This window comes from Gobius niger, assembly GCF_951799975.1.
Source record: "Gobius niger genome assembly, chromosome: 21".
In the NCBI taxonomy this organism is placed as follows: domain Eukaryota; kingdom Metazoa; phylum Chordata; class Actinopteri; order Gobiiformes; family Gobiidae; genus Gobius; species Gobius niger.
Window position 1 is genome coordinate 18,087,433 of NC_136872.1, and position 27,487 is coordinate 18,114,919.

Below are 27,487 nucleotides of genomic sequence, written 5' to 3' on the forward strand. Positions count from 1 at the left end.
TTTTTAACTTATTAATTGTCTTGGAGAGTAAATACTACGCTGACAGGAAAGGCGAAGGGAGAGAGGATTACTGTGCATCCAATTATACAATGGAAATATTTTTTTTTCACTCAAACTTTGCTGTAAATACTGTTTAAAGTGACGTTAGCCCGCAGTTAGCTTTGCCCGTTAGCATGTTAGCTTCTTCTTCGTGATTTCATTAGTGTGTATTGCTTTCTCCGCACCGGTGGCAGTCAAGTTGCAAACATGGTTTTCTGGTCAGAGACACCAGGGGGAGATGAAAGACCCTCCAATCATCCCATAAACACTTGTATTACCCCTACAGGGACGACGGAAAGGATTTATTAAGGTAAACACGTTACTTAGTACTGCTTTAAGCCACAACAGGACCACATTTTTTAGTTGCAGTTTTACAATTATAATCGCTAGTTTTAGTTTAATCTTATTTCTCTTGATCACTTTCTGCCTCCAGATGATGTCACCAGTTAAAGGGTATATAGGCTTATAATTAATCTATTCAGGTAATTGATAGGACTTAAGGCACATCTATATCTACTCATAGGCTCGATAATCGAACTTCTGCTTTTACCAGTGATAGTAGGAGAAGCGTGGCCTCCAATTGGGCGACCGCAGCAGAGTTTGAAGAGCACAGGCCAAGTTCACGAACAAGTAGCACATCAGGAAAAACCTATGGATTGAGTAAAACGTATTAAATCAGACATAACCGCTTTGATTTGATGAAATGTTAAAGGGAAGGGTTACATGGTGAGGATGGGAGCGACCAAGTCCAGAGATGCGATGAGGATTCCCAGCTCGGCGATCAGTGCAGTGAGTAACAGGGCCCAGGTCGGCTCGCCATTAGCCTTCCCGTGACCGAACACCTGCAACAGACGATGTGCAAAGACATGGGAGTAAGAATGAAGTTCACATATTGTCCAGCCCCAGCCTGGAATAGAAATATGAGCCGTTGTATCCACTGACCCTGAGGAAAGGTATGATGTTGTCCTTGGCGATGGCCTGCAGCAGTCGCGGCGCCCCGGTCAGAGACTGGAGCCCGGCGCCGCACGTCGAGAAGAACGACCCGATGACGATCACCCACGGAGACGGCCACGCCAGCGTCCCGACAACCAGGTTCCCCCGCACCGAGTCGCCAAACCTGCGAGAGAGAGAGGGGCAAAGCGAGGGGTTACAACCACGGAGGAGGGTGAATTGAAGAAAATGTGACAAAAATGTGAGGAAAAAATGACCACAAAAAATTAAGAAAATGTGACAAAAATGTAACAAAAAAATTGACAAAATTTAAGAAAAAGTGACAAAAACATGACAAAAAAGTGATAGAAATGTGATGAAAAAAACAAAACAATTTTTTTTATAAAAAGTGACAAAAATGCAACGAAAAATTTTTTGGGTAAAAAATTGCAAAAAATGAAGAAAAAGCGATGAAAAAAAAGACAAAAATGTGACCAAAAAAAGAAAAAAATACAAAAAAAGTGACAAAAAAGTGACAAAAATGTGACGAAAAAATGACAAAAAAGCAACAAAAAAAGTGACAAAAATGTGACAAAAAAAAAGACTAAAATGTGACAAAAATGTGATAAAAAATGACTAAAAATGGAAGAAAATGTGAGGAAAAAAATGACAAAAAAGCAACAAAAAAAGTGACAAAAATGTGACAAAAAAAGACGAAAAAAGTGACAAAAATGTGACAAAAAGAAATGTCATAAAAGTGAACACAAAACGGAAGGAAAAAGATCAGTTTAAATCAGTTTTGTAGGTCTTAGCTTTCAAATGAGGCGTTACACTGGCCTAAAGGCTGTAACATTTTAGATTACAGTACAGCCAAACTGCAGAAAATGTGCTATGTTCATGTGGGAGTCAAGAGGTTAAACACAACATAATGCATCTTAACATAAAACCGCTGACGCTACGAATAACCTCTTGTACTGACTTGTCTCTGAGGACGACTCCGTCGATGCAGGCTCCGAACAGGACCACGCTGCTCAGGTCTGAAAGGCTCCGCTCAGGAAACACACACGGCTCCGATTACAGTACATTAAAACACGACGCATTTCCACCCACTGTTAAATATGATATATGCTATTGCACCACAGGAGTCGCTGGTATTTCACAGAAAGAGGGACGGTCTGGGAATTAACTTCTCATTGAAGGATACAGACTAAGGAGGTAGTGAGGATGGCCATGATCGTTCCCACAGGAATCGACCTCTGAGCGTCTTTCAAGTCGCCGGAGCGGTTTGAGCCGGCCATGATTCCTGTGCGGAGAAAGAAACGAGTCAGTAAATGCGTCTTCACTTTAGGGATAGGAAATACAAATGGCGTCCGCACCCGTGACTGAGGGGAAGAAGATGCCGACCAGCAGAGTGAAGGAGGTGGTGATGTCGGCGAACACGTACGGCTGGTCGATGGAGGTCGGGGTGGACGGCGACGACTCCACGGTGGGCTTCTCCACAACCTCCCCTTTGCTCAGGTACAGGCTCCACAGGTTCTCTGCCAAAGTCACACGCATTTCATCATTTCAGCACATTTATAGTCAAATTCTGTGGTCCATTTGTCTGATTTAACCTCTTGCCACCCACCAAAACCAAATGCATTATCTCCTCTTTGCCATTGTCATCACTTTTTTTTCCCATACGTGTTTGTCACTTTTTTTCCTCACTTTTTTGCTGCTCTTTTGTCACTTTTTTAGCTGGATTTCTGTCATTTTTTGCTGGATTTCTGTCACTTTTTTGCTGTTCTTTTGCCACTTTTTTGCTGGATTTTTTTTCTCACTTTTTTTGCTGAATTTTTTTTTGCTGGATTTTTGTCATTTTTTGCTGGATTTTTGTCTTTTTTTGCTCTTTTGTTCCTTTTTTGCTGCTCTTTTGTCACTTTTTTCCTGGATTTTTGTCATTTTTTGCTCTTTTGTTCCTTTTTTGCTGCTCTTTTGTCACTTTTTTTCCTGGATTTTTGTCATTTTTTGCTGGATTTGTGTCACTTTTTTGCTGGATTTTTGTCACTTTTTTGCAGTGTTTTTGTCACTGTTTTTGCTGGATTTTTGTCTTTTTTGGAGTAAAAGCGATGAACTACAAAAAACAGACAAAGACGAAAACAACACAAATGCTTCAAAAATGTGACATAAACACTGCAACAACACACCAAAAAAGGTTTACATCAGTTTTATAGGTCCTAGCTTTCAAATGAGGTGTTACTCTGACCTAAACTCTCAGGTCAAGAAACTTTTAGGGGGTAAGTACTGCGCTTCTTTTGTCGACAAGCATTGGAGGCTCCCCTGCAGTGCCTTTGCCGCCCACCAGAGGGCCCCGGACCCCACTTTGGGGACTACTGATTGAAACAATGTAAATATGACATTACTGCAGCTTTTATAGAAGTTTATGTAAACTTAAACTAGCGGAGTGCATTTTCTCCAGTTCAAACGCTTTACCCAAACCCTCATTTGAAAGCTAAGACCTACAAAACTGATCTAAGGTTTTTCGTTGTCGTCACTTTCTTGTAACTTTTTAGTTGCAGCTTTGTCACGCTTTTTTTTGTTTGTTTTGTACCTTTTCTGTTGCGTTTTAATCTTCGTTTATGTCTGTTTTTTGTACATATTTGGTCCAAGAAGTTTTTTAGTCAAGTAATGTCTGGATAATAACTGTGCTTTGTTAAGATGGGAGTTAAGAGGTTAAGGCACTCTACCTGACGTTTTATTTCCTAGTATGTTCTTGTTTGTTATAAACTCAGACATTTGTGGGAAAAACACTGTACAATTAGAAAGAATTTGGATCAATTTCATGAATTTCATGGTAAGTTTTCTAGTTTTTCTGTGACAGTGATCTTGAAAAGTCACCCTGCAAGTTCCTGCAAGCAGAAATCTGCCTTTAATTCGTCCCTGTGAAGCAGTGGTTCCCAACATTTATTGTCTTTACTACCCCTTGGGCCTTTCAGTGTGTTGCAGTGGTATTTGGAAGAAAAAGGACAATGTTGCAGTCAAAACAAACCTAAAATTCTCCCAAAGCAACAACTTTTGCTGAAAAATATACCTTTTTCCTTTTTTTCCAAACTCAAATAGTTCCAAGTACCCCCTGCTAGGTCCTCAAGTACCCCCAGGGGTCCCCATACCCCTGGTTGGGAAACACTGTTGTGAAGAAGTGGATGCTACAAATATCTTAAAGTTAGAAATGAATTTAGACAACTAACATTTTAATTCAGTGGCTTTGTTTTTCATTGTTTGTAATAAAAATAAATCAGGTAAAAGGGCCTTTAAGTATACCTTTTCTCCATTTAATAAAAATGTACAGGCTTTTCTAAACGTTTCTTATTCTTTCTTAGAAACAGTTGAAATTAATATCGTATTTTAATCACAAGACAAACTTGTGAAAATCAGTGAAGTTATTCTTGTAAAAAAAACTGCTAACAAAGCATCAATTCACTCTCCAGTTTCAACACATCATGTGGCGCAATTTCACAGTTTCTGCTCGATTAAAATGCAGTGTAATAATCCCTTCTTAGTCCCACTTAAAATATTTGGAAACTGTGCTGTTAAATTCTCCCAGATGTTTTGGTAGTGTCAGGATGATACTATGAGGGGATTGTTCAGAGTACTTGATGTTTGCACTGTTTCAGAGTAAAACCAATTAATATTTATCTCTGGACATGGCTCAAAAATACACAAAGCCCTGATTCCCACCAGAAATGGCTCCCGAGGCGAGTCCGGGGATGCCGTCGATCTCGGTGAAGTTGTTGCTGAGGAAGTATTCGTCGCACGAAGCGTTCAGCAACTGGCTGTGACAGAAGAGCCTCCACAGGTCCGTGGTCGTCTCCACAGAGGTCGCAGGAGGCGGCGAGGGCACCAACGTTGGGGCCAGAGTGCCGTTTTCTAAAACAAAAGCCCCAATAAGTTTATGCCGCTCATTAACACATCCAGGTTCCTCCTCGCTAGAGCTGGGCACCGGTAAACGATACCAGTCTGGTGATGAAAAAAAAAAGGTACAACTGGTATCGAAATTAGGTACCGAAAAGAAACTTTATTTATTTCTTTATTTTGAAGTTTTGATGCTGTTGGTCATCAAAATGCAAAAGAAAAAAAAAGTGAAACTAAAAGAAGAAAAAAAAAACTTAAAAAGGGGGGGGAAAATGTGAGGGAACAAACTGAAAAAAAAAAAAAATTTCTTTCGGGGAAAAAATGTTAAACATGGGGGAAATTTAAGGGAAAATATGAAAACATTTGGGCGAAAAAAAATTTGATCCCCAAAGAAAAAAGTACAAAAAAAAAAGAACAAAAAAAAAGGGAAATTTGGGGGGGGGGGGGGGGGGAAACGTGACAAAATTGGCTAAAAATGAGGGAAAATATAAGAGAAAAAAAAAGTGTTTTTTTCCGCACTTTTGTAGTTAAAGGAAGTTTCTTGATTGTTTCACCTCAAACAAATAATACAAATGCAAACGGAATAAATGTACTTTATTAATCTGTTTTATGGTTCTGAATGACAAATATTTTAGTATATTAATCGGTAAAAGTATCGTTCAGGTATCGGTATCGAAAACCAAGTATCGTTAAAGTACTGGTATCGAAAAAAATGTAACCCAGCCCTACTCCTCGCTGCAACTTTTACAATCCTCACCAGGAAAGAAAGTGAAGTTGGCATCTCCATTCTCTGTCGGTGGTTGATGTTGCAGCCAAACAGTTTTCTTGCAGTTTCGATCGGCAAAGTCATGGGCGTTGATGGTTCTGTTTCCGAGCATGCAAACCCTACGGAGGCACAAAAGTGAAAGAAAGCAAAAGAGTTTACATTAGAAGGAGGACAGGGACAATTCTAAGCCAGATTGTCCTTTAAGTTGCTTACTTGAAATGCGGTGGTTGGAAGGCGGACACCAAGGCCCCGATGTAGATGGAGAGGATGGAGATGATGACGCAGGCGAGGAAGATGGAGGCCAGTTTGTTTACGTATTTCACTCCCACGAACACGAGCAGCGACATGAGCAGCAGGAAGATCGACCCGTAAACCCTCATATTATTCAACATGGCCGCCCCTTCCCCGTCGGGACCTTTGGCTGAGAAGATGGCAGCTTCCGGAGCCATGTACATCTGAAATATAAATGTTAGGGAAGAAACGGAGTCAGACTAAACAGACTAAAAATTGGTTCCAGATAAATCCAGCAAATGGGCTTTTCTTTCCAAGTCACAGCACATTGGAAACTGTTTTGTGCTAATAGATGCAGAGCACGACTATTGCAACGAGGGTGAGAAACGGAGAATGTGTGTTGCTAAGATTAGCCCCGACTGATCACATGAAAACAAAAAAATAAGCACCAATAAAGTTACTAAAAGCTACAAATAAAGCTGCCCTTTAAAGGGGCTAGACGCAAGTTAGCCATTTTATACTCACTACTGCCACCTCAGGTCATACGTGTAACTGCACCTTCTATATTATGAGTGACAGTGCAGGATTTTAGAGGCAGTTGTGGTGAACATGTCTGGGCTCATTCTACACATTAGGACATGGCTGGAACATGTAGGGGGAGGAAAATACATTTTTGAACTCCGTGTAGTCCCTTTTAAGCTGTGTTTGTTGAATTTATAGTTTATTACTCAATTCTCTTCCACAAAGAGCCGTAGCCTATAGTTGCATAGTGTCATATAACATTAGCCGTTAGCTGCCGAGTGCTAATCGGCCTCTTATTAGTGTTTTAGGAGGATTTCAGCTTAATCACTGGGGGAAATCCTGGTCTAAACTATGGGTGTTTAGTTAAAGGGACTATACAGAGTTTAGAAATGTTAAAATTGTGTATTTTCCTGTTCCAGCAACGCCCTAAGGTGTAGAACAAGCCCAGACCTATTAATCACAACTGCCTCCAAAATCCTGCACTGTCACTTCGGGTCAGAATTCCCGTCATGCAGGAGCTTAATATAGAAACCGCAGTTACACGTATGACCTGAGGGGGCAGTAGTGAGTATAAAATGGCCAACTTGCATCTAGCCCATTTAACCTCTTAACCTCGACCTGAACCAAGCACATTGTCTCCAGTTTGCTAGTGCCCAAATTTAAAAACGTATTGAAAAAGCATCTAAATGGCACCAAAACTAAACTAAACGGAAGAGGAGACAAAGAGCAACAAAAAGGGGATGAAAATGTGACAAAAAAGCTGCAAAAGAGCAACAAAGAAGCTCCCAAGTTATGTCATGTGACTTCAACAAAAATATGACAAAACCACAACAATAAAGCTACAAAAGAGCAACAAAAAGTGATGGAGAAAAAAAAGGAACGATAACGCGGCAACCACGTGAGGACAAAGATCTCGTTTGAAAGGTCTTAGCTTTCATTTGGGGGTAAACGGATAGGAGTCAAATGTTTAGCCTGGTCGGATTAGACTTTACATGTAAACGTAGTGAATGTAGATGTTGATCTTGGCAGGTGAGACGGGGGTCGATGAGAGGAAACCTGAGCAGACAAATAGTCGCCCTGCCCTCCCTTGTTTCCAATAGTAGAAATTTCATCACACACTTTATAGTTATTGTGTTATAACTGCAGATACATGCTATGCAAAAGAAAACCAATGCTTTATGAGTAAACGCAATAGTGTTAGAAAACCCACCAGGAGGATCTCTATGGCCCCCAGGATGTACATGGCTCCGGCGAATGTTGTTCCCAGATAAAAACACAGCCCCACAGCTCCTCCGAACTCCGGTCCCAACGAGCGACTGATCATGAAGTAGGACCCTCCGGCTGCGAGGAGGCGAGGACAGAAGACGAGGGTGTAGGAAACATCAGAGAGGAGCAGAGAATGGAGAGGGATGGATGGTTAGTAACATTATGGCGTTATGAAGAAGTCAGGGAGAAATCAGATTATGCTTAAGAAACAAGCATAAATTCACAATACATTGGAAGATTTCAAAATGCTACAGTTGAAATTATACCTTCAAATGAATACGTTTGAAGTTTAATGTTTAGAAAAGGTACAAAAGGAGTAAGTGTGTGTTTACTTTTGCACGTTGCTGCCTTCAAAATGGAAATATCTGGCCATTTTGGAACAAGAAGCCGTGATGTTCAGATAATTTCATTGATGCTCTTACTTGTTTCAGGTTTGTCAAATGAAAACCGCTGTTTGTGGAACAAAATAGCGTGTGTTTTTGCTACATTAAAACCCGTTCAAAAACAAGTAAAGTGAGCAACATGGCGACTACGGTGACGTTAGGAGAGCACTAGTATGTCCAAGCTTCATCACTGCCTAAAAATGGCCTTGTAACATTTATTTATTTATATATTTTTTAATCATTACTATTACAGTCTAGTTCAGGGGTGCCCAAACTTTTTGTCTCCGAGGGCCAAAATGAAAAAGTGCCTGTGATTCGCGGGCCAAACACGGCGATGTCCAGCACTGTAGCAATTTAGTGCAAAATGTAAAAAAAAAAAACACCTGCATCTACAGCACCTACAGTAACTTTACCTCATTCGTTAACTCAAAGAAGATGCCACATTAGATTATTTTGAAAGTGTCAGTTCAGCATCAATTCTTTTATAAGTCAAATTTTAACACATACTGTTGTCTATGCTAACAATCTTTTCAATAAAAGTCGGAAAACTGAAAGTTTATGCTACAACACTGATTAATGTGATTAATAAATACCAAGACACCACAACAGTGTTTCCAAAAGGAGCAAAACAGCGCCCCCAATTTGACGCTGGTGGTCAAAAAGCGTACTGCATCCATATTTACCATTGAGAATGAATGGAAGAGAGTTTCAACCACATTACTGGAAGAATCCACATGAAACAAAACCAGTTTCAAAGTTCATTGTCTTCTCTATCTGCACATATGAACTAATGTCCAGTTATTTGCTTTGAAAGACGTCCAAAAGTAGTGACAATACTCGAAAACGTGAGTGAGATATTGTCCAATAGAAAGGACTTTCACACATAAAAATATTACTTTTGTACATTTGTTTAAAATGCAGATGACATATTGAAAGGGATTTTTTTCGCACAGAGGCCTTAGAAACTGAAGTGTGTCCTGCAGCTCGTCAGGTGTAAAGGTTAAAAGGATGAACAGACGGCCCTCAGACTCTGGTTAATTATCGTTGTGTTATGAAGCGCCCGCGTTCGATTATGGAAATGCCAAGCGGAGTGCGCTGACATTTGGGCTTTTTTTGTCCAGTGGCGTTTCAGTGAAAGGTGAAGCCGATGGTGAGGAAATGTCGTGAGGTTTTTGATGGGTTTTAAAAAGAGCAGAGGCGGAAAGACGAGATGAGAGACAGACAAATCATTAGAAAGACAAACTGGCCGTGTGGAGCAGAATATTGTGTGGTGGTTTGGAAGGTTGTTTTGTATTGTAGCTTCACCAGGTTTGCATTTAAACATTGTTTTTAACCTTAACCGAGCATATTTTCCCCAGTTCGACTTTACCCAAAACTAAAAGCGTCTTGAAAAAAAGCTTCAAAATGACGACAAAACGAGACATAAATGAGGATGAAAACATAGCAAAAAAAACAAAAGAGTGACAAAAACGTGATGAAAAAGCAACAAAAACATGACAAAATTATCTAAAAATGAGGCCATACACTGGCCTATTGGCTGTAGATTTGGATAAAGCTGAACTGGAAAAAATGTACTGGTTAAGGCGGGGGTTAAGAGGTTCAGTCACTTTTATGGATGGTGAAATGGGTACAAAAATAAATAAATAAAAGAAGTCAGCCCATTTTTGTTTTGGTAAATGAAGCACCTAAAAACCAAGTTCCTCCACACTCAACTTAACATAAACCTTTAGGTATGTAAGTCATGACAATGGGAGTCTGACTCCTGAACAAAGGCCCATTGTACATGTTTTTAGTGGTAGAGGAAACTTTCTCAGATGTAGATTTGTCACAGTTACTACTGTATCGACTTATCGTTCAATAAATGGCAGATAAACAATACATTTTTGGGCTCAATATTTATTGTAGTTAAACTTATTTGCATGAATGTTTTAAGATCAAGTAAAAGCTTTACTGACACTTTTAAGATTTACTTTGTTTCTGTGGCATCAACCTCTTAACCGAGCACATTTTCCCCAAATCCATAAGCTTTCTAACTGGATCTTACAGCCTACAGAAGAGCTTACAGGCCTCATTTGAAAGCTAAGAACTACAAAACTGACTGAAGATTCTTCCACTCGTTGTTGCTTCATTGTCACTTGATTTGGTCACATTTTTGCAGTACTTTTTGCGGCTTTTTTGTTGCGTTTCTGTCACTTTTTTGGTCGCCCTTGTGATTCTTTTCTTGTTGCGTTTGTCACTATTTTGACGCTTTGTTCAAGAAGCTTTTAGATTTAGGTAAAGCCAGACTAGAGAAAATGTGCTCGGTTAAGGTGGGGGTTAAGAGGTTAAAAGATAGTCTAAAAAGATGCATCAGACTTCAAATTGTGTTACCATGACAGTGTGGCATCGTAAAAAAGGTGATGTAATAATGAAAGTATTGAAACCCTAAAAAAAAATATCTTATGGGACAAAGTTTAATTTTGTGGTACGATCGTGGCAGTGAAAGGGTTCATACCTGGTACAACTCCATTGGTGGCGATGGCGCTCATTGATATGGCCGTCAGCAATGTCTGGAAAAGGAGAAGTGGCATTTGTTTAATGTTTTGCATACGCTCTACCCGGCACATCGTAGAGCACGTACGCAGCAGCAGCAGACGAAGACGATGCAGAGCCCCTGGAGGATCCCCGCGGAGCCCACCACCCACGTCAGGCGAAGGAACAGGATCACCCCGAAGATGTTCTGCAGACAGGGCAGGTACACGCCCATGAAGGTGCCCATCTGTGGAGACTGAGAGGAAATCCAGGAATCAGAAACTTTGATAAACTCATGTTCGTGAATGGGACAATGTGAAAAGGCCTGCTATGAAATCTAGAGCTGGAAAAGTTGATGGGCCGAACAGAAAAGGAGCAAGCCTTATCATTAAAGGTACTATACCCTGTATACAGAGTTTAAAAATGTTAAAATTATGTATTTTCCTCGACCTACATGTTCCAGCCATGTCCTAATGTGTAGAATGAGCTCAGACCTGTTCACCACAACTGTCTCTAAAATCCTGCACTGTCACTCAAAAAGTTGTTAATTCGGGTCCCAAGTGCCGTCATGCACGAGCTTAATATAGAAGGTGCAGTTACGCATAAGACCTGAGGTGGCAGTAGTGAGCATAAAATGACGAACTTGCATCTAGCCCCTTTAATATTATATTTTCACAACATAATACACAGTCAATGGTGTGCTGAGTAATCGGGGGAGTCTGGACGTTCCCCGGTGGGCCGTCAGAATAAAATAATTAATAAATAACAGACTCCCACAGTTGTGTCATTCCAGGCCTAAAGGCTTTAACTGGGCTGTTGTTTGAGATATATATAAAGTAGCACAAGCGACAAAAACGTAATGAAAAACGGACAAAAACGCAACAAAAAAGTAACCAAAGACGTGAAAGTGACATAAGAGCCATAAAAGAGCAACAATAAGCAATATATAGCAATGTCAAGAAAGTGACGACAACATGGCAACAAAGCAAGAAAAAAGATCTATTTAGATGAGTTTGAGGTTAAAGACTGGGCTCTTTCCAATGCAAAAAAACATTATGTTTCTATCACTTTCGGTTCCAGAAGTAACTGCCTTTTATTGATATAAAATTGGCCACTTGCCGATATTGTAAAAGTATCGGCCCGATATATAGACCTTTTAATTGTTTGTAAACATTCGGGGCTTAGCTGGAGGCAGGAAGTTAGATTCCTATCGATTTCCATTGGAGCTGTTTTCATGGTAACGTTAAACAAATGTTTAACTGTTTTTGGAAATATCAAATAAACCTTATTTTATCGTCTCAAATGTCATTCCTCTTGGTCTTGCACCTTAAGCCACAACAGGACCACATTGTTTAGTTGTAGTTTTACACTTATAATCGCTAGTTTTAGTTTAATCTTATTTCTCTTGATCACTTCCTGCCTCCGGATGATGTCACTGATGATGTCAGCAGTTAAAGGGTCTATTAGCCGGTCAATATTGTGGTTGACTTTTAGTTTCATCAGAGGAGGGATTATTATTGTTTACTGATTAAACTTGAACTTTTTGCTGCGTATTGGCAACATATAACCCGAGTCACTTTTTATCTGTGTGTCTACAATAACACAAAGCCAGCGCGTGCACAGTGAAACAGGGAGGATATCGAAACGCGTTCAAAGCTCTGTATGGGTCGGCGTTATCAGCCTCAGCGGATCCTTATCTGCGGCGTGTCTGCAGATCACGTTCACATCCGATAATTCAGACCGAGAGTGTTCACAGCGGGGTCAGGAGAGCAGCGCGAGAGATAAAGGCTGTTCCACCAAACACACACACTGCACTTCGGGACAGAGTGACCATAAAGTGGATTTTTAAGAGTGTGGTTTGACTTTCACTGCACTTAGCCAGTCGGGTAAAAGGACGTTTATGGAAATCAAACTATTCTGTAGGAACGTTATGAAGAAATGTTTAGAAAGGAAAGAAATAACAAAAGTTCAATGGGTACAAACTGCAATAAAACCCCTTTACAACCAGCAGACTGCAGTAAAGTCGATAATGTTTATTGTTTTGTTGCTGTGTTCATCCCATTCTTATCATGTCACACTGACCTCTTTCCTCCACGACATCCAGAAATCTCCCCTGTGATTTTTGCCTTTAACCTCATCATCCTCATGCCCGAACATCCCAAGTCCAAACCTTTACCCAATTAGATGTTTTTCTTTGTGTAAAAAAGTCCTTAATGAGGGAATGTCGATGTAATCTGGCTATAGGCAAACACAGAACGTCAGATATTAAAAAATCCCTCGAAAACAAACCTGAAGGATATTGTTATGTACAAGGCTGGAACGTTTGGAGTCTGAAGGAGCTAATATAGATACAGACGGCATCTCTGGAATCGCCCATATATGGTCATGTTATAAACAGTTAAGGGGGAAGTTAAAGGGAAAAAATTGAAAAACCTTTATCCAATTATTCAAAAACTACTTCAACAAAAGCAGAATTATTGATATAGTTTTCTACCCAATAGCGATGCAAAGACATGGAGTAGAGCAAAGTGGTTCAACAGCTCCATAATTACATAAATAATGGAGAATGCAAACATGATGCTCCACGTTAGCATCATGCTACATGCCAACGCTAGCAACGACTATTTTCTCGCTTCTACTGAACAATCTGCTGTGAATAAACATCAACATGGACCCGATTTAGACTTGACTTTATTTGTATGTGGCAAATAAGTTTATATTCCACCAGAAAATGGCGAAAAAGAGTGACGAGGTGCCGTCTGTATCTATGGCTCATGGCTTGGCCCCTCCCCGTTTGGAGGAATTCATTAAAAGAAGAGACAGTGATCTAAGAAGTGGATCAGCCACTAGAGGGAACCTGTGAGGTTTCATTCAGACGAACCACCACTGGACAAAACAGCATTTCTGTGAAAGGGAGCACAAGCTGGAATAGTCTTACAATTACTATTCGAGAGTTTGCCACTTTTACAGTGTTTAAAAAAAAGAGCTGAAACTGCTGTGATCACTTGTAAGATCTGATGGTAAACTTTCAAAAATGTAGGGGTGGTTGTAAATAGTGTAAATACCGTATGTCCATGTTTGTTTTTAAATGTATGAGGACGGCAGCTGGAAAGTCGCCCATGGCTAAATATGGCACATTTACACAAACTGTACTGAGTGTTCATTAATGTGGACTTTTCTCTTCAAATAAACAAATAAAGTTTATACTTTGCCAATTTTGAGAAAACAGCTCCTAAAGTGTCTTAATGTTTACCCACTCGCCTGTGTATTTGGTCGAGGACAGGCCTGTCACAATAACAAAATCTGAATATTATTTAAGACCTTATAATGCCACAGAAAATTATGATAAAACACAACTTAGTTTGGGTAAAAAATAATGCATTACTTTATGAAAATTGGGGGGAAATGCAAATGAATGTACAGACCAGTGTTAATTTTGACAACATATTTTAATTTAGTTTTAGTCTTAGTCTTTTGACGAAAATGTAATTCGATTTTAGTCTAGCTTTAGTCAAAAAAATATCTTCAATTTTAGTCTAGTTTTAGTCGACTAAAATTGCAAGTACATTTAGTTGACAAAATTTAAGACAAATTTAGTCGACTTTGCATTGATAATATTCATTATAATCATATTTAATCTTGTTCCTCTACTTTGTGGAGCTGCTCCACATGAACAAAGCTCAGAGCTGATCCTTTGGCAGAGAATTTACTTGATCTGAGGCTCTTTCAGACGGTCATTAGAAGCTTGGTTGATTTTAGTCTCTTCCTTTCATTTTTATTTAGTCTTATTTTAGTCGACTAAAATATCTGGACATTTTAGTCATAGTTTTAGTCTCATGGAAAACTTTTAATTTAGTTTTAGTCCAATTTTAGTCGTCAAAAATAACACGTTGACTAAAATTAAGACTAAATATTTTAGTCGACGAAATTAACACTGGTACAGACGATAAATATGGAGCCCAACAATGTGTTTCTGTCATACGATGAGTTGGCAGATATTGTAAGTATCGTGACAGCCCTAGTGCCTGTGGATACCAAACAGGTGAATATCTGTGAATGAATAATATGATTGTGAAAGCAGCCAGTGTCCTACAATGATTTGGTTATTACTGGGGAATCCCCTTGAGCCAGTATTTCTGTCTGTTTGCATCCAGCTTCATCCAAACACCAGTTTCTTTCTGCCCTGTGGCGATGTGCGCTACTTTCCAAACTTCCCTGAGAGACATTCTGAGTGCAGTATTTTAACTCTCTGGTCATTCGAGCGGCACTGGAACAGCCTTTCGGCTTTAGTACCTTGCTTGACTTCTTCTTCTCCCCGATGCTCTCCGCCTCCTCGTGCTCTTTCGCGCCTTGTGTGAGGTTTGTGTAATTCGCCAAACGGTTGAGCAGGGACGAGACTTTGGGCCGAGTGTCCATCTCCTCCTGAAAGAAGAACAAGAAACCAGGAAGAAAAATAAGCAATATGGCGATAAAAGTAAATATACTCGACTTGATAAATGACAACCTCGAACAATGCCAGGTTTCGGTCGTAGAAATCGTCATCGTCCACGCCGTGAGTGTTGTTGATGTAAACACTGGAGATCTTGGAGTTCCCGTCACCTGGAGAGAAAGTATTAAATCTATTATTAGGCGTCTTCTGCTCCAGATATAATGATGGTACTGAATAAACTAAGCAATTATTGGCTCCTGTGACGCATGACTTCCTCGTCGTTGAAATAATTAAAGTAAATGACTGAACCACACCTGCAGCACAGTGGAGGTGTCACAAGAGGAGACAAGCAAGGGAGAAACGAGGGGGTATCCGGGCAAGACTCACAGCTAAGTCACACATGCCTACAGTGTTCTGGCAAAAGGACGATTACTGGAGGGCGGAGAGAGCTGCGCAGAAGGAAGAGGAGGGAGTAGGTGGAGGTGACCAGTGCAGGACACCACGCTCTGAAGGCAGCCAGCCAGGTTAACTCCAGGTCCTACAGTTTCTTACTTAACCTCTTAACCCCTACCTTAACTGAGAGCATTTTCTCCAGTTCAGATTTACCCTAATCTTAAAGCTTCTTAGCTGGACAGTGTAATTTGAAAGCTAAGATCTATGAAACTGATCTGAACTTTTTTGTAGCATTGTCCCCGCGTATGTGTCATGTTTTTGTCACATATTTATGGCTTTTTTGTCACAGTTTTGTTGTTTTTTGTCCCATTTTTTACGCCGTTTTCTCCTTTTTTGTTGTGCTTTTAGAGCTTTTTTTAGGTCATTTTTTGTCGCAATTTCATCACTTTTTTGTCGTAGCTACATTCATTTGTTTTTCACTTTGTTGCGTTTTTGTTTACAGCCTATCGGCCAGAGCAATGTTTCTCTTGAAGACCTTGTAGTTCCTGTGTGATTAGGTGGTTAACCTTTGTAATTAAATCACTATTACTATAAAAAATTACTGTGAAACCAAACTATCATGATATTATTTAGTCATTAAATGTTAGAACTGTAAGCAAGGTTCCCGTTTGAATAAAGGACTTAATTAAATGGAAAACTAATGTTCATAATCACTGGGCAAACAAAGCTTTCAATTATCACATTACTAGTTAATATCATTGACTCAACACTGCTGCAAATGAAACATAGGGAAACAGCATCACACACACACATTTATTAGATCACGTTTAGGTCTTGTTTGCGTGACTTGTCTGTTTATAGTGTTACAAAGCAAACACTGGGTCTGAGAAAAACACATAAACTGAAGTCATGTTTGTGAAAGTCAGTCGTCCAGACGTTTTACATCGTCGTAAAAGCCGTTGAGAATTAAAGACATTTTGCTGCTCATCTTAGGCCTGTCTTTGATATATTGAGGCAGGAATATATAGCGATACACAAAATGATCGAAGACCTTTTAATGCCACAGAAACTAACTCTAAAGCTTAAAAATTACAGTAAAGATTTGTTCAAAAGTAACTTCATATTCAAATATCCTACATATTCGGTACTGCATCCGGCTCGAGGGACCAATATTAGGGATTGTAGGACTGTATTATGATTTTGGAGTTCTTCATCCACTCACCACATCGAATTCGGACACAAAGGGCAGTTTAGGAATTTAATGACGGCTACAAAGGTCTATAGAGTTCGGGAAATTCCACCGTTACTATGGAGATCCGCCATCTTTGCAGCCGTTAGCATACATTTCCATAGACTAACATTAGCTAAAAACAGTATAAACAGTGGAGAATAGCCGTGGAACAACTCTGTTTGCTGCTGAGTTACTGCTGGTAAATACATCTAACTCACTGTGGTGTCCAAGTGTTTTAAAGCAGTACTAAGTAACGCGTTTACCTTAATAAATCCTTTTCGTAGTCCCTGTGGGGGTAATACAAGTGTTTATGGGATGATTGGAGGGTCTTTCATCTCTCCCTGTTGTCTCTGGCCAGAAAACCATGTTTGCAACTTGCCTGTCACCGGACCGGAGCCACCAATACACACTAATAGAATCACGAAGAAGAAGCTAACAGGCTAACGGGCAAAGCTAACTGCGGGCTAACGTCACTTAAACAGTTTTTACAGCCAAGTTTGAGTGAGAAAAATTATTTCCATTGTATAATTTCATGTACAATATCCCTCTCTCCCTTCGCCTTTTCTGTCAGCGTAGTATTTAAGTTAAAAAATCGTAACTTGCTACGACACCTGCAGTTGCGCTTATGGCCTCTAGGGGCAAGAGTAACTGAGTACTGCTTTAATGTGAACAAAAACTCAAGTATTTTCAACTTTTAAAATCTCCATTAGTTTACAATTGCTGCTAATCCCATAATGCTTAGTGATATGACGTCACATTCTCAAACTCTTTATAGTCTAGTGTCTACATTACAAAAATGGTGGAAAAAAAGAGTTGACAGTGTCTAGTATCTTTAGAATCAATACTATTGTTTATTTACCTGCCTCAATATATCGAACTTCAAATTTGTTATTGTGACAGGGCTAATTCTAGTAAAATCTCTAAGGGGACGACCCCCGAACCCCCTGTTATGTCACATATAATATGCAAAGCCCTGGGATGTTGGGAACGTGATCCTTATTTGCACCACGATTGGGATGTTCAGCTCATAGTCTTTGCACAAAGTAAACTCGCCGACCTCTGTTCTACTTTGTTGATTCAAACTTGTAAACCCGACTCTCGTCCTGACCTGGGGTGATACTCAGGCTTGTTTTGGCTCCTTATCGTACCTCCAGACCACACTTCCACCTTGGTTTGCAAATTGTTCTGAACAACATGCAAATCACGTCTTTTCTTTATGATGGTGGCACCATGGAGACTTAAAGCTGGAGGGTGATAAATTTTGGCCGAGTTGCTCAGACTCACAGCCAACAGGTCGAGCGGGTATGAGCAGACATGACTAACGACACGAGGAACACCATCATAAATCTGCATTCATGTCCTGCCCGAGGCGCCTTTCTACAAGACTCCATAATGACACAAGCACATTGTCTCCTGTTGTTCTGATAACATGTAGTCACAGGTACAGTTTACCGGTCCCATAACACGTGTGAATAAAACGAAACCAAAAACTGGCCCAAAGAAAGCATATTTTTATGGAGTGTTAGTTGCAACCATTTGAAGTGTAATTTTCACTGCAATAAAACTCCACAAAAAGGTTTTTTCCAAATGTACTTAACCGACCAGTTTCTCCAGTTCAGCTTTACCCAAATCTCAAAGCTTCTTGACTGGAGCTTACAGCCTCGTTTGAAAGACCTACAGAGCTGATCTAAAGCTTTTTGTTACATTCTCGCCGCATTTGTCGTCCCTGTTTGTCATGTTTTGTTGCTTTTTCACCACTTTTGTTTGTTGCTTTTTTGTCGTGTTTTCGTCTATTTCGTGCCAGGTTTTTGAAATTTTTTGTTGCTTTTTCGACGTGTTTTTTGTCGTGTTTATGACTCTTTTTTTTGCTTTTCACAGCTTATTCGTAGGGCTGGGTACCGTTTTTTCTGATACCACCACTTTAACGAAACCTGCTTCTCGGTATCGGTACTTTTTCCGATACCTTTTTTTTATTTTTTATATTGACCTTTATTTAACCAGGATAGTCCCACTGAGATTTACAATCTATTTTTCAGGGGAGTCCTGGCCCCAGAGGGGAATCTATTGTACATGTTTTTAGTGGTAGGGGAAACCGGAGTACCCGGAGGAAACCTACGCAGACACGGGGAGAACATGCAAAAACTCCACACAGAAAGGGCCCGTCCAGGTGGGAATCGAACCCGGGACCTTCTAGCTGTGAGGCGAGAGCGCTAACCGCTGCGCCACTGTGCCGCCCACCGTGACATTAAAATAATGTGTATAAAAAGCATTGTTCAGGAGAAAGTCCAAAAATGGCACAACAGAAAGAAAACAGGCCACAGCAGCGTCACCAGTAACGTCCTGGTTTAGTCCTGGCTCAGACCACGGCTCTGCCATCTCTGATAATGTTGTAAGTAAGTAAATGTTAGTAAGTTATAGCTTTGCTTTAAGAAAACATCTGCATTTGAAGCTGCTCATGAGTTCAGGCTTTATTAGACTCACTGTGGATCATTTATTGACCTCAAAGTACAGAAACTTTTCGGTCGGTACCAAGCCCTACTTATTCGTTCCTTTTTTGTTGTATATTCGTCACTCTTTTTGTCATGTTTTTGTCTTTTTTTTGGCCATGTTTTTAAAAATTTTTGCTGCTTTTTCATCAGTTTTTAGTCATATTTCTGTGACTTTTTTATTGTATTATTGCTGCTTTTCCAGTGCGTTTTCATCTCTATCTTGACACTTATTTTTTTTAGAAGCTTATAGATTTGGGTAAAGCCAAACCGGTTCAGGTGGGGGTTAAGCGGTTAAGTAAAAGTCCCCAAGTGATAAAGCTATGACGTAAAAGATGTTTTAAACACTTAATGGGGGCAGACAACAGTTACAGTCTGAGCTATTTTTAGGTTTTCGCAGAGTCGCTTTAACTGCGTCAGTGCCTCAGACCGCTTCCTCTTTTAGCCCCAGTTCGGAGCTCGTCCTGTCACCGGTCGATTTCTCCAAACTCAGCACAAATCACCTCATTGTGTCTGATTCAGCAGCATCACTTCCCCGGCTCCGTCTGCAGCCAAACACCGCGGCACGCTCGGCACCAAGCTCTGAACGCGACACGAGCTTGATAAAAGGTCAAAGGACAAAGTTGACAAATAAAGATTTCACTTTTACACTTACACGGTGCAATATTTGACGCCTGATATGCATTCGTTTGGATCAATGACAAATGAAACGGCCTTGAAAAGTGACTTAAAACGCTGGTGACCTTTAGATTAGAGTCAGAAAATGCCGTATGTTAAATAAACAGCGACATTTGGACAGTGGGCGGCAACTTCCCACCGCTCACACAGACGGCTCCAGAGATAGAAACAGTGAAAAGATGAGTCAAGCTTACTCATAATAACACAATAAATCAATAAAAGAGCTTTTCAAGACGCTTAAAGTCACAGAAGCGAGACTCCATTCACGCCTCCGACAACCACCGCATTTATACAAAGCAGGAAGTGCCTTTCTCGAGGATTCAACTACAAAAACACCGGTCAGAGCCAGGATTTGAACAGCTGACCTTTGGATCGGTGGATGCTCTAACCCCTGAGGATCTATTGCTGTTATTTAATGTACTCTCAATGGGAAAAGGTTGTGGTGTTAATGAGTAAAAAGTAAAGGAACACTGGTATAGTAGTAGAGCTGGGGGACCTGACAAAACGATGGTGAAGTGATATTCTTGAGCAAAAATGTGCCGTCAAACATCTAAAATTGTCCTTACAAAAGAAAAAACACTCCCCGTTTTCCTAAATATATTTGTTTTACATTTTTTTTCCCATTCATTCACTCCATTTTCATCAATGTTTTCCCCATTTTTTCCCCACTTCTCCATCATTGTTTTTCCCCATTGTGAGAGCCCCCCACACCTGCAGCAGACAAATGAGGAGGTATCCGGGCGAGACTCACAGCTAAACCACACATGCCTTCTTTTCCTTAACTGGAGAATACAACAGATTAACTGCCACGCTCGTCCCAGAAGATGGTGAAAGACTTGTGGAGCGGAGGGAGCTGCGCAGGAGGAAGAGGAGGTGGAGCTGAACAGTGCAGGACACCATGCTCTGAAACAGGGACAAACCCAGGAGACGGTGCACCGTTCCATAGGATCAGAGGGGCAATAAATAAAGCACTTAGGGTACCTACTTTCCCCCCCAACTTTTTTTATATCAATGTTTTCCCCATTTTAGCACTTTATTCCACTTTATTTTATCCGATTCCCACCTGGATGGGGCCTTTCTGTGTGGAGTTTGCATGTTCTCCCAGTGTCTGTAGGTTTCCTCCGGGTACTCCAGCTTCCCCTACCACTAAAACATGTACAATAGGCCAGGATGAATGAGAGCGTGTTTGAGAGAGCCCCGGATGGAAACTAGCCCATCTTTTCTCAACATCTTTCAATCAACTTTCCACAATGTGTCCACTTTGTTGATGCACTTTGCACCACTGTCTTCCATTTCACTTACAGACAATGCACCTCTGAGCGCATAGTTTCACTCCAGGTTTGAGACAAAACGCGTAAAAAGTGACAGATGCGTTTAAACCAGTCGGTCAGGCCAGTCTGGGCTCAAAACGCCGCCTCCAGTGACTTCGTGTCCTCAGCCTAGAAGCATTCGGACCAAACCCGTCTCTTGTTTGCTCACCCCCCCCCCGGTTTACCTGTCCTTTCTGGGAGAGTAAGTTTAATGTCAACACGAGGAGACAGCGCTGACGTCACGGGAACGGAGATTGCAGAAGTGCATTGTGAAAGTTTGAGCGGGTTTGGCAAACAAGCCGTACTTGGACCTATTGTGTTTCCATTGTGCGTCGGTGATAAGTTATGCAGAGCGAAAACAACTCTCTGCGGCTCCTATTGCTTTTCTCTTGGTAATTTAAAATCACATTGACCGAATAATTTCACGAATCTGTACAAATTACAACAAAAACACTCTATCCCTTATATTCTAGCACTCCTGGTCCCAGTTTCTGCACCAATTACCAGATTTAGGCTCCACGCGAGTCCCTAAAGTCCTTGTGCATTCGTCTCCTCTGCTTTCGATGCTGCTGTTGTTTTTAACGCAGCTCAGTTCGGCCGAATGCAGATGTCAGATCGAGTGAGCGTTTCCCGGCGGACGCGCTCACCTTGTTCTCAGAAAACATCGGCAAAAAGGTCCAACGAGGCGGAAACAGAGGAGCAGCAGGGCACAGATGTGGTTTCATGAACGCACGGAAAAGCAAAGACTAATATGTTTGTAGTGTCTGTTTGGGTTGAGTAGAGGTCGAGCCGATGCCGATATGCACGGCCGATATTTTTCTGTTTTCTGTCTGTTCTATACAACTATAAATACTTGGCCACTCGACGATTTTATTTTATTTCTTTAGGTGATTCAAAGTTTCTGTCCCAACTTTGATTTCCTGGCGTTAGTTTAACTTCAGCAGCAGTATGCTAAAGCTAACTCAGCTATTTAATTCTCCAGGTTCAGTGCTTCAAAATGGCAGGCAGCATGTTCATATTGACTGAGGTTAAGTTGGGGAAACTTGTGTTTTAAAAAACTTGTGGGAGGATTAATTTTGAAGTCCTGACTTGGCTCTTTCCGATGCCAAAAACGGGAAGTCTCCATCACTTTTGGTCCCGGAGATATTGGCTTTTTAATCGGTGCTAGATCGGCCGAGAGCCAAAATATTAGTTTAATATATTGGTCAACCTCTTGCGCAATTTGAGAAATTTGTGGTTTTCTTAAGGTGATTAAGGTCAATTAACTCAATCTGAAACCCAGATTGAACTTCTACACTGCCTGACTGGCCACCTGGATTTAACGAGCTGAAAGAACTTAGTGAAAAATTAACTCAATACTAGATCTAGTTTTGACATTGCAGAATCTTATTGAAACACCACCACAGCGAAACCAAATATTAGAGCGTGTGACCTCTTATGTTCGGTCAAGCAGTGTAAAATAATAATCTAAACGACCGACGAAGACAGTTTTTGTTGTCACTGTTGCCCTGTCCCTATATTTGTGCAGATTCAAGATACTTTGTTTTAACAAAGCTTTTCGCTGATGGGTTTTCACTTGACACATGTGCTATTTTATTTAAGACACGAGTATAACATTGTTTTCTATTTTCTTGTACAGCATTTTTTGTATTCCGTTTGATAAATAAACTTCACTCACTGTTGCTTTCAGAGGAAAATTTAAAACCTCAAATTATTGAAACAATTACAGCCTTTGCAATGTTCTGCTTCCACCAGATGCAATTGTGCTGTCAAATCATACCTGCACTTCTTGTAACATTTATTGATGCTCAATTATCAGGGTTTCTCAATAGTTTCAAGGCCATTTTCACATACTCACTACGGTTTCTCTCAAACACTGAACAAAATCCAATAAGCGACAGGCATCAGGTGGTGTCGCCTTCACACCATGGACAACCCAGAGGAATCAGATTATGACCGTTTCTATTTCCAGAAGCTTATAACCGAATGATTACAATGATGCAGAGGCTTAGGATCAGAGCAGCTAATGCAGTTGTCTAACAGAGACGACTCATAGCTTTAGTTTCTTCTGTCTGTTCATTATGCAGTCGGTAACAACAGGATAAGCGTGCCCTTTCCGTGCCCTTGGAACCAGTCAATCACATCTGAAGTGTCTTGCTCCTGGACACAATAGCAGCAAGTACTAACTAGTACAAGTAAATCTGAATCAGCAGGTTGATACTAGAGGTCGACCGATATGTGTTTTTCAAAGGTGGATGCCGATTTTTGGGGATGTTGATCGTCCGGTGTCGATATGCACCGCTGATGTATTCGGCTAATGTTTTTTGAAAAATGTCTTGACTATAAGATTCCTGTGTATGAAGCTTTTAAACTGTCAGTGTTGTACTGTGACAACAGGTGGCGCTTTATTAGAGGCATAAGGCTGATTTATCCGGATTATTTTAGTATTGTAGATACGTCAGAGGAAGCTCGGTTGTAAGACAAATAATAAATAAGCAAAATGTCTGCAACATAAAATATATAAAATACGATCCAAGGAGTACAAACTTGCAACCGATTTTCACCGCAATGTTTCTCAGCTCCTTTGAGGCCTAGGAAGTTGTGGAAAGGCTAATTTTAAAGAAGAACTAAGTAACTTGTTTACCTTAATAAATCCTTTCCGAAGTAATACAAGTGTTAATAGGATAATTGGGGGGTCTTTCATCTCCCCTGGTGTCTCTAGCCAGAAAACCAGCCTTGCAACTTTCCTGCACCGAGTCAGAGGCCCCAATACACACTAATAGAATCAATCACGGAGAAGAAGCTAACAGGCAAAACTAACTGCGGGCTAGCGCCACTTCAGCAGTGTTTACAGCCAAGTTTGAGTGAAAAAAATTATCTTCATTGTGTCATTGAGTTCTGGCACAATGTACCATATCCCTCTCTCTCTTTGTCTTTTCTGTCAGCATAGAATTTACTCTCACAGACAATTAATGAGTAAAAAATACGCAACATGCTACAACACCTGCAGTGGCGCTTATGGCCTCTAGGGGTATGAGCTATTTAGTTCTGCTTTAAGGCTGTGAATGAAGCATAAAACAGGAAGTTATTATCACTTTTGGTTCTGGGGATATCAGCCTTTAATCGGCATGTTATCAGCTTAATATATCAGCTACCCGATATAGCCTGTAACATTCTTCTGTCAAATTCATCACCTCCTAAGCCACTGTCACCCAAAGCGACACAAAAAAAGCTAAATAAAAGGGTGGCAACTGGCCGAAGGGGTTTCCTCTGACACGTTTGCATGTTCGAACTCAAACACTGCACACCACTCCTATGCTTCTTTTCGTCACCACTAATTTAACCAACATCCATCAAACTTCCTCTTCCCCTTTAAGGTAAGTCCCACGATATGACCAACCTACTCTCCACTGTGCAGCTTTATAACACCAAACCCATTACATGAAAAGGTCCTTGCTGTCCGCCTGTGTTCACCAAAGAGCAGAGTCCCCGTCTTCTCCACAGTAGTTCAGGCCAGCGGGGGCAAGTGAAAGCGACACCATTGTTTCTGTGGAAAAGCCGCCGAAAGTACTGGGGCTTAATGACCCTCACAGACAAGCGTATAGGAGGAGATAAAAATAGCTCTTCTGTAGCCTTTGTCTCAACTAAAAAGGTTGTCTGGATGTGGATAAACGAGCAAGACCTATTTTGGGAGGGTGAAAGTCAGAGTCATTTTCACGGACATCGAAGCGGCTACTCATAGGTTTCCATTTTACATAATTTCAAACTATAGAACAGAACGCTTTGCCATAATGTTATTGCATACTCAACAGTCGCTCTACATTACATTATTCATTCACTCCCAGTAAACGGTGAAGCGACTGTAGCCAGACGCACTGGGGCTGACTGGCACAGACAAGACTCAGGCTGCCAATCTGTGCCAACGACCTCTCTGCCAACCAACCCTCAAACTCAATCACTCCACATTCATGCAAAGGCCAGACGGGTCAAGTGTTTCGATTGGATAAACACAGGGCTGCACTTGCACTAGTTAGTCGAGTCAAACAATTAGGGCTGGGATGATGCTCTAATGCAGTGATTCACAACCTTTACCTTGAAGCATTCATTTATTATATGTACCTCCTCACTCTAGGATCCTGCCACAGTTTGACCCAGTGAGCAACTTTACATAGATAGTATGTATTATGTTCACAATATCACTAAAGTACTCTGAAAGTCAAATCTGAAAACATAATTCAAAACATAATGCGGATGTGTCTGCATGAACTGATTTTATAATGTTCCTTAATGTATTAAGTATTTTATTGTATCTGCTGGGGAAATGTATCCCAGAATCAGATCAGAATAGTTTTTACTGCCATTGTTTGAGAACAGGTTCACAAGGAAAACATAACACAGAATTTAGACCAAAAAAAAGGCAATACAAACTTTATGCATGCCCTTATAGCCTTATAGTTTTAAAGAAAATCAAAATGAATAATAAAAAGCAAAATATGATAAGGCGACAACAATCGACATAGAACAACAGCGGGATTGTATTTACAGATGTGCAGGTGCATAAAGTGATAAAGGATCTAAGTGTGGACATATAACATAGTGCAAAAGTGCAATGTGTGAGCAAAGCAAAGACAACTTCCTACCATCCCTGCATGGTAGACAATAAAGTTTTTCTATTCTGTTGTAAAACTAAGCTTTCTGCAAAGTTCCCACACCCCTGGTTGGGAAACTCTGTTGTGATGCACAAAGTATGATGATTTGTCATCATAACCAGAGCCACCTTATCCAATGGTCTGGTTCGTTGATTTTCATGTCAATCCCTTCACTTTGTGGCAGGACTAACCATATGTGATGATTGTGCTAAGCTCCTATGTGTGTACCTGGAGTCGACCCGCCCTCCCTGGCCTAGAGGGATACATGTAGGAGTGGGGTTAGGGTTTTTGTGGGATTTAGGGTTAGGGTTATAGGTTAGCACTGAGGGGGGTGGGGCCTACAATTCTGTTTAAGTCTGTGAGTACATTAAGGTGGGGCTGATCAAAACGAACTAAAGTATTTCATCCTCAATGAATTGAATAAGAAATATGTCAGTGTGATTTTGAGTGAAACATTTTGAAAAGTGCAAAGGGCAGAGGCATTTAAAAAGGAAATATGACTCGTTTCAACCGACCAGCACCAAAACTAGTATTTGCAATACTATCAAAAACATTTATATTTTTGGTATTACGATACATTGCTTCTGATACGATACAAGAAGTATTGATATATTGCAAAACAATATTTTGTCAGTTTTGTTTAATATGTTCGTGCAGAATCGGAAAATCAGTAGGACAAAAAAGGCCAAAAGCACACACTGCAAAAAGTATTTAACTAGATCAGTATGAACATCTTAATTTGAGCATAATAATCCAAATTTTAGTTGTTTTGACTAGTTAAGAAGTTCTTGGGCTTTTGTCCTAGATTATTTCACTTGTTCTGAGATGTTTCTGACTCGTTTCGATACATTTCGTCCTTATTTCAGGTCATTTTCTTTGCCAATGGGGTAAGAAAATTGGTCTTATCTCATTGGCAATTTTACTTTCTTATTTCAAGCGAGATTTACCCTAGAACTGGTCTGAAATGTCCTCAAACAAGCAAAGTAAACTTGGTCCGATTAGGAAAAGTGTCTAAATGAGTGAAAACCGCTCAAAACAAGATACATTTCCTCAATTCAAGTCATTTAAGCCAATGCTTGATATTTACTTTTTGTAGTGCACAGCTTGTATGCTCCCAACATGACTGTCTGTTAAACATAGATATTACTGATCATAATTGACTCTGTGCAAAACAACGCTGCCCAAGACGTGACTTCCTGCTTCGATCCAGCACACCAAAATAAAAGCACACAGCTCCTCTCATTGATTAGTTCAGGTACTTCCTACATTACAAGAACATAATTAAATACACACAGTTTAAGTTTTTTGTCTGTTTATAGTTAGGCAGAAAGAAAGTTGAACTAATGAGTAAGATGGTGCTTTTATTTTGGTGTGCTGGATCGAAACAGGAAGTCACTGCTTGGGCGGCATTGTAATGATTTGAAGTTATGCACAGAGTCAATCACTTTATCACTATACGCATCGGCCCTGAGTATCGTGATACATATCAGATCGTGACAAAAGTGTATCATCCCAGCCTTGTTATTTCTAAAACATCTGCTGTAAATAAATACATTTTATTTTAAGCTCTGATGTTGATGTTAGGAGATGTATCATACAAAGGAGAACCGATCCATTACAATATCTTTATCCTATATTAAAGAGATATTCCCTGGCAACATAACTGTGCTGTGTATAAGGGCTCTTTGGTAAACTGAGGGAGGAACATTTGGGAGGCCGAGCCTGAGGAGGAGCAGCTGATTACACGCCTAATACAGATGGATTAAAGACTG

General features: G+C 40.4%; 1 protein-coding gene across 3 annotated transcripts in view; it reads right to left on the reverse strand.

The window, feature by feature from the left end:
• The window catches only part of slc12a6 (solute carrier family 12 member 6), a 41,028-nt gene that overhangs the window by 10,365 nt on the left and 3,176 nt on the right, over positions 1–27,487 (reverse strand). For all 3 annotated transcript variants that reach the window (XM_079579872.1, XM_079579871.1, XM_079579873.1), the window contains exons 2-15: positions 15,044–15,138; positions 14,833–14,961; positions 10,649–10,795; positions 10,523–10,577; positions 7,590–7,720; positions 5,840–6,081; positions 5,618–5,745; positions 4,687–4,875; positions 2,346–2,507; positions 2,174–2,272; positions 1,949–2,006; positions 982–1,156; positions 763–881; positions 590–688 (exon numbers count right to left, since the gene is read on the reverse strand). In XM_079579872.1, the coding sequence (XP_079435998.1) occupies positions 590–688; positions 763–881; positions 982–1,156; positions 1,949–2,006; positions 2,174–2,272; positions 2,346–2,507; positions 4,687–4,875; positions 5,618–5,745; positions 5,840–6,081; positions 7,590–7,720; positions 10,523–10,577; positions 10,649–10,795; positions 14,833–14,961; positions 15,044–15,138 (1,828 nt within the window). The remainder of the gene's footprint in view (positions 1–589; positions 689–762; positions 882–981; positions 1,157–1,948; positions 2,007–2,173; positions 2,273–2,345; positions 2,508–4,686; positions 4,876–5,617; positions 5,746–5,839; positions 6,082–7,589; positions 7,721–10,522; positions 10,578–10,648; positions 10,796–14,832; positions 14,962–15,043; positions 15,139–27,487) is intronic.